General features: G+C 41.1%; 1 protein-coding gene across 5 annotated transcripts in view; it reads right to left on the bottom strand.

Annotated features, from left to right (window-relative positions):
- Positions 1–7,365, bottom strand: part of MCM9 (minichromosome maintenance 9 homologous recombination repair factor) — a 42,261-nt gene that overhangs the window by 3,372 nt on the left and 31,524 nt on the right. For 4 of the 5 annotated variants that reach the window (XM_077300950.1, XM_077300968.1, XM_077300959.1 and 1 more), the window contains 3 exons: positions 4,384–4,586; positions 2,565–2,768; positions 1,571–1,653 (listed from right to left, as the gene is read on the bottom strand). In XM_077300950.1, coding sequence (XP_077157065.1) covers positions 1,571–1,653; positions 2,565–2,768; positions 4,384–4,586 — 490 coding nt within the window. The remainder of the gene's footprint in view (positions 1–1,570; positions 1,654–2,564; positions 2,769–4,383; positions 4,587–7,365) is intronic. The other variant, XM_077300986.1, reaches the window with a different exon arrangement.

Here is a 7,365-nt window from a genome sequence, read left to right as displayed (position 1 = left end):
AAGGGAGGAAGTCTAGTCAGGTTCTATGCCACAGTTTCTGTTGATTTCTGTGACTCTGATTTTCTGTCACTAATTCTCTATGTTTGTAGAACTTGGATAACCTCATCTGCTTGGCTGTTAAGGGATTAATTAAATTTTGACATACTGAAAACGGGGATTGTCCTGTTAACCACAAGGAGCTGCATATGGATATATAGTGTCTATAGTTCTTTCCTTACTTCTCATTTAATGATGATATATTTTTATAATGCTGCTTGAATAGCTGTTGTGCGTTCCAAACAAAGATGTCAAAAGTTAATTAATCTCTTAACAGCCAGGCAAATGTTGTTATCCCAGTTCTACAAACAAAGAAAAATGCAGAAACACTCCATTCTGTAGGGATCTTATTAAGCAACCACATCATTTTTACAAATACAGTTCCTGTATACCAGACAACTCCATCTGTAGAACACAAACAAGACACCTCAATTCCAGTGGGATATTTAATATGTTAATCACAGCTATGTGACCTACCAGTAGCAAGACAATAGAAGAGCTATGTCATCCAAGTGTTTTGTTTTCCAGTTAAGAGCACTTCCTATGCTAGAGTAATAGCTGGGATGCAGGCAGTGGGGAGGTTGCTTTGGCTGATGGGAGGCTTGGCTTTAAAAATCTGACCCACCCTCGATTATTGACTGTTCTTATGTAAACATACAGAACTGCTACTTTCATGTTTACTAGGAACCATGTTTTGTTTTAAACTAAGGTATGAAACTTTAGTTAGCTGGTAGAATCAAATGCTGGTCTAAAATTGCGATTAACATCCAGTGTTGTGTGGATGGAACAGTAATCCTATGAGCCGGAAGGGAACAGAAATCTGAGAGGGAGTGGAAAAAAAGGGTTCTTTAAGAGGCAATCCTAAGGAGGGAGAGGCAGATGTATGCAAATCTTGTGTATTATGGATCTCTTAATCATAAAGAGCTTGGAAACATCTCAAGGAACACTGAGCCACACTGCTTCATATGCTCTAACAAAATGCCACTTTTCAGAAGACTTGGTTCCTGAAAAAAATGACTTTATAAAAACACATTTCCAGAATTATCCTAGCCTTAACTTGCTCTTCCATGCTAGTGGCCATCAATTCCTGATCTCTATCCAAATTTCTGACTCCAATGATCCTATCCAGTTTTTACTGTTTAACTAACCACATTCCAGTATTGATCATGTCATTTCTGCAGAGCTCCTAGGACACAGCTAGCATTATATACTTTTTACCCAATAATGACCTACAAAGCCACTTAAGGAAAAGGAATTACTGCTACATATGAAAATGTTTTCCATGCAAGGTCATGAGTGGGCCCAGGGCCCATTATGCACGGCCGCCGAAACGGCGATTTCGGGTCACATGGAAAACGTGGAGGGGGAAGATGCGACCCCCGTGCATAATGGGTCCAGAGCAGGATAACTGCTTTATAGGCTCAAATGTACAAGAACTGGGCATATCACTCACAGAATTCTCAAGATTGTGGCCATGGCCCCCTTATAGTCTTCCTTCTAGTGCTTACTTGTGCTACACAGGATTATTACTTACTTGCATAGAGGACTCCATCACTGAAACCACAGTTACTGAGTCTTCCACAGTCACAATATCTCTAAACATCAATCGGGCATGAGCTAATAAAATGTTCAAAATTAAATAACAAATCAATAAAATTGAAGAAGAAAATTGAATAACCTGTGTTACCTACTCGGAATGCTCAAGATAGCGCTATTCTAACAACAATTGTTTTAATTAGTTTGGGAGAAAAAACCCAATCCCCAAATCTTTAGCATTCTTAAGTATAAGAATGCAGAAAAATAGAGGGACAGCAGAAAAACAGCAGCTATTCAGAGGAACTGACAATAGTTTGCCATGGGTGGTAACAGTTGGATACACAGATAACATTTTCTAGACTGATGGTGTACCATCTTGTTCAGACAGCATGGCAAAGAATCACTCATTTGGTATAACATGGCAACTTGGGGACTTCCACATCTTCTTGAAGGATCTTGGACCTGTTTAGAAGCAAAATTAAATGCTGTGGCTTGGGTCTCACGGAGCATTTGCACTGCTGTATTTTACATGATGTACAAATGCAGATTCTAGCATCTTCCTTGCTTTCCTCTCCTCTTCCTCTTCGTGTTCTCATTTCCAAAGAAAAGTACTTGCCTAAGTTGGTGTTTTATGTGACTGGCATTAAAAATTTCTTGGTCTTTGCGGCCATTCATACATATGCCGGTCAGTGTGGTCTTGCAATGCTGGCAATGCACAGCATTGTACAGCAATGCTGGCACAGACACAGTGCACAAATACATATCAAGGATATTTACATTATACCTGGAATATGGGGTGTCATCACACATAAGCATTTTTTCTGTCATCTCAATAAAATATTCAAAGTGGGTTTCAGTTGTATTAAAATTGTATTTGATACAGTCTAATATGAAGGGCCTGTTGGCCACAACGTTTCCATAAATCTTTAATAATATATTTCACACAATATAATTATTGGAAAAGGAATGGGAAAAAATGACCAAGGTCTCACCTTCAGCTAATCGTATTAAACTCTCCAATAGGCGGATGGTAGTTCGGGCAGCGTTTCTGCAATCGCTTTGCCGCTGCATCTGGTAATAGCGGACAAGAATGAGGTTGCTTTTGTCAGACAACACTGGTTGGAGGTTCTTTATGAGGCAGAAGTAGGTCTTCATTTTTTCCATTGACCACAGCTTTTCTGACACACTTGGACAACCTGTAGAAAAGTGTTTTTAAAAAGCTACATTGAGAAGCACATATATTTTCACTGTCTCAGTCCAAACATCATACAAAACTGTGGTTCAATTAAAATAACTGTCTGAATTCAGGCTACTCCACTAACTGTGTTTAGTTGGGATCCACTAAATTAGGATATGAAATCATGATCACCATGGAACAAACCTAGATTAAGTTAGTATGTCTAAATTATTACACATTAAAAAAGTTACAGCTAACCATGGTTAATAATACCATTTAGTCTTAACTATAACTTTTTATGATGAAGAAATGCAGACATCCCAACTTAATCCTGGCTTGTTCCCCAGTAAAGCCCTCCTAGGCAACAGAGAAAAGATAATGAAAACACTTGTTGGGGAAAAGCAGGATTTGGGTGACCATCTGTGAAATGAATCCTAGTTTCACAAACTATCGCAAACCTGGTTTCATGCGATGCTGTGAGAACATAAGAAGAGCCCCGCTGGATCACACCAGTGATCTATGTAAGGCAGCATCCTAGTCTCACACAGTGGCCAGCTAGTTGCTCTGGAGGCCCAACCAATAGTGATGGGCACAAACTGCCTTGCAAATCTTTGTTCATGATGAATTTTGGCTAATTTGTGGTTCATGAAGCCCAGTCATGAACCTTCACAAACTTTTAATGCAGCTTGTAGAGGTATGTAGGGAGCAAAAATTAGGGGGTTAAACCCCAGCTTTCTCCTCCCCAAGAAAGCTGACAAAACATCTGAACAGCAAGAACAGGCTACTCCCAGGATGTCAGCTGTTTAAACTAGAAACAGCTGAAACATAGGGACAGGCTACTTCCACAATGGGCTTTCTTGGGTTCAGCTCCAAGCCATTTAAATCACTGCTTTCTGTGTGGAGCAGAAAGCAATGGTTTAAATGACCTGGAGCTATTTAAACCGTTGATTTCTGCTTTTTTTTAAAGCAGCAGGGAGCAGAAAGAAGGGGTCACAAACTAGCCTCCTGATTCATATGGGTTCATGGTTGTACCCATCCCTACATACAGCAGGGCACAGAGGCCTTCCTCTGATATTGCCTCCTAGCACCGGGATTCTGAGGTTGACTGTCTCTGAACATGGAGGTGTCCCTTAGTCACCATGGCTAGTAGCTACTAGAAGGCTTATCCTTCGTGAATCTTCTGTGGAAGTTGTCTATGCCTGTGGCCATCACTGCATCCTCTAGCAGTGAATTCCACATTTTAATACTCAGAGGTTAGCAGTACAATCCTATGCAGTTTTAATCCAGTCTAAGAACCAAACTGTTATCTGCAGCTCTAAAATGGGGCAACTATCTGCCTTAGGAGCTGCTTCAGCTTGGGAAAATGTAGTTTAAGCCTGGCTCTATCTAAGTTGATAATCACAGTACATTCAGTGTAATCTTGGCATTCTAATTCCAATGAACAGAAAAGGGTTAATTAGTTTTTAAACCAAATTTCAGTTTACAATAATAATTGCACAAATAGCATTTAATATGAAAACTAGTTTGGTTGGCTGTTTCAAAATGGACTCTCTTCATTTTATTATTCAGTTCTGAATAACATATAGAAGTCTATTTTGAACATCACAATACAGAGCCTTTTCAGTGTACTTTACCTTTATTTTCCAATATGAAAGAAGAAATTATGCGATCCCATTCTTCATTTCTTGTATCCAGCAATACCAAAACAAGGTCAAACCTGCTAAGAAGAGGGCTGCCAAGTGCAATGTTCACGGAGACAGATTCGTTGGGGTCATACTGGCCCTTTGGATTGGTTGCTGCCAGTATAGTGGTCCTTGTGTTCAGTTTGCATACTAAGCTGAAGAGAGAAGGTCTACAATGAATTCCATATGACCCATAAACTCAATTTTGCTGAACTTGTTAACTTCATGGCAGCATGACTTTCATGTTAATGTTTCCTGAAGAACATCATAAATTGCACATAGGCTGATAGGTGACCATTGAAGGAAAAATTATGCACAGCGTGATATGTCTGTATGTTGAGGACCACCAATGAAGGCAGAGAAAGGGAACCGTGTTTGTATTAGGGAGTCACATTCAGCTGCTTTTCGATAAAATTGTTTGCTAAGCAACACAAATTTTATCTGTACACCAGTCTACCAGGTTCATATGCAAAGGTCCAATAGGAGGTTTCTTTCTTTGTTTTTAGACAAAAAGTTGGTAAATTGAACTAGCACATTAATAATATGTGTGTGCTTGTCCCACAAAGGCATGTGCAGGCTGAGTGCCTTTATCACTCATATCACTGATTGACATTCACATATACATATGCTGGATAGCTACCTATCGGATGCATGGTGAGATTGCACCCTTCCTTTCATGCTCTAATTCAAAATATGCAGATGGGCTCACACATTTACATACACAATAGGAACTGTACAACAGAGCTCTGCTCACAAGAGGAGTGTCTGTGAGACTTGACACAGTGCAACATTTTTTGCCTTCCTTTATTCATGTGACCTTGAACTGAGAGTTTGTTTTCAGAGCTTTAAGTAGACACAGCACAACCCTTTTGATACAGCTATCTAGACACCTGTTCTAAATCTGACTTATAAGTGATCTATTTCCAGCTCACTTGGCGCCATCTTAGCTCTTACCTCATGTATCGAGAAGCAATAAGTACAGCACCAAGAATCTTTCCTTTCATACTTGTAATATGTGACAAGGGGGAAAGTATTTTGACTCTTAGCCAGTAACAACAGAAATTGAAAAAAGACATCAATACTAGCATCCCCCCTCCCTGTAATGCCTTAAAGATTTCTAAATATGGGAATGAAAGGATGAAGTCTCAGATGCACATACTTGGAATGGAAGAAGGGTCTCACATTCCCTCAACTACACACACACACTGTTTCTAGGCTCTTCTGACGAAAAGCAGTTTGCCATTTTTACTGAAAATAGTTCCAGGCTGTTCTCATGTCTAATCTTATTTCAGTACAAGGAAGATGTAAGCATCAAGTCAAGTAATATTATTTGTTCCCATTTATGCAGTTTGCGCATGTCATTCAGGTGTTTGAATAAAACAAATACTTCTTATTCTTTCCCTGTTGACAGAGGTTTCATCATCAGTGCAATGCTGCATGGTGGGAAGAGGATGAGGCTGAAAGAAGTAAATAGTCAGTCAAAAGAATCTACCCCACCTCCAGGTGCAGATCTAAAAGTGGCTGGTATTCATTGATAAAACATAGCATGCCAGTGGTTCTCAAACTTTTCAAAGTGGCATACACTTCTACAGTTACTTTGTTTTGGGGGACTCACTTGCAAAGTCACTCCTCATGCTAATTTCACCTTCCCCAATGTAAAATGCAATAACAATGCATTAATTAAAACTGATCAGGTTTATATCCCCCCCCCCATTTTCAGTTTTTATTCATATACAGTATTTCATGGGCATTTTTTACATATGTGCACCGGCAAACCCAAATTTGCAAACAAGCCCCCAAGAGCCTTCTCTCACAGCCCTCTCCATTTTAACTTCTGCCTCCTGGCAGAGGTCCACCTGCTAGAAAGTCATTATGAACTTCCGGGTCCCAATAAATAGCTAGAGAATTACTGGTTTATGCAGTGGCCAGGTTTTGGGGACCTCAGCAATTTGTCACCTGAAGATGGCTGCTACTGCTCTCCTCGGGGGTGAAAGCTCAGGAAGCAGATAGAGACAAGCAGCCACTGCTGCTACATGCACTTTGCTTGGAGACAAAGAGGGAAAACACATCTGCCAGGGCAATCAGGGAAGAGGGTCCAACCCCTCCCAAGAGGACCTATCCTGTTAGCATGTCTTTGGTCATTGCTGCTGCCCAGAGGCACGGGAAGTGACTGTTGCTTGTCTGTCCAGTGAATGAACAAAAGAGCAGCAGGGATGCCTAAGAGCAGTGATGACACTTACGTGCCTGTTCTTTCTCTTCAGAAGCTGTTAGCTGCTTGTGCAGGCAAGTTGATGTGAATCCACAAGGGGGTGACAGACAGCTACTCTAGACACCAGGGTACTTGCCTGTGTATTTGCTCAGGTGAGGAAGAGAAGAAATGGCAAGCAGGCAGATTCTGCTCTGGCTACTCACTCTGTTGCCCAGAGGAGGCACAGGTGTAGCAACAGAAAGAGCAGCAGGACCCAGCCTTCTCTGCTGAACAGCAGGGTGTGGAAGAGGAAAAAACATACCATGTGCGCATCTAAGGAGGCAGAAGTGCCCAATCCCTTTGGGGGTCCCAATGGCACAGCTGCTATTACTTTCCAGAGACAGAAGATGGGCAATGATGTCTGCAGCTAGCCTTGCTTTGGCTTTGGCAAACATCTGAGGATGCCAGCCCTTACCCCAGTGGAAACCTTGTCACAGTGATGGTGGTTGAATGCAAACAACACACTTGGGCTCTTGGATGTGGAGCAGAACAGGATTCATTATGGGACTGTTCAGCATTCCCTTCCCTTTCTGGTCATCCTTCCTTATCAGGCTGCAGATTGACGGGTATTTTCCCCAGAGCTGAAGGCAGTCTGAAGGAAGGCCCAGTCTTTGTGGCAGTCTTCACTAAATGAGCTTGGTCAGACTTTGTATTATTTCAAAAGTCTGCCAGACCTGTTTTTAAAA

The sequence above is a fragment of the Paroedura picta genome, chromosome 1 (assembly GCF_049243985.1).
Source record: "Paroedura picta isolate Pp20150507F chromosome 1, Ppicta_v3.0, whole genome shotgun sequence".
Lineage (NCBI taxonomy): Eukaryota > Metazoa > Chordata > Lepidosauria > Squamata > Gekkonidae > Paroedura > Paroedura picta.
The sequence above is the reverse complement of the archived record's forward strand: the minus strand, read 5'-3'. Positions and strand labels throughout refer to the sequence as shown.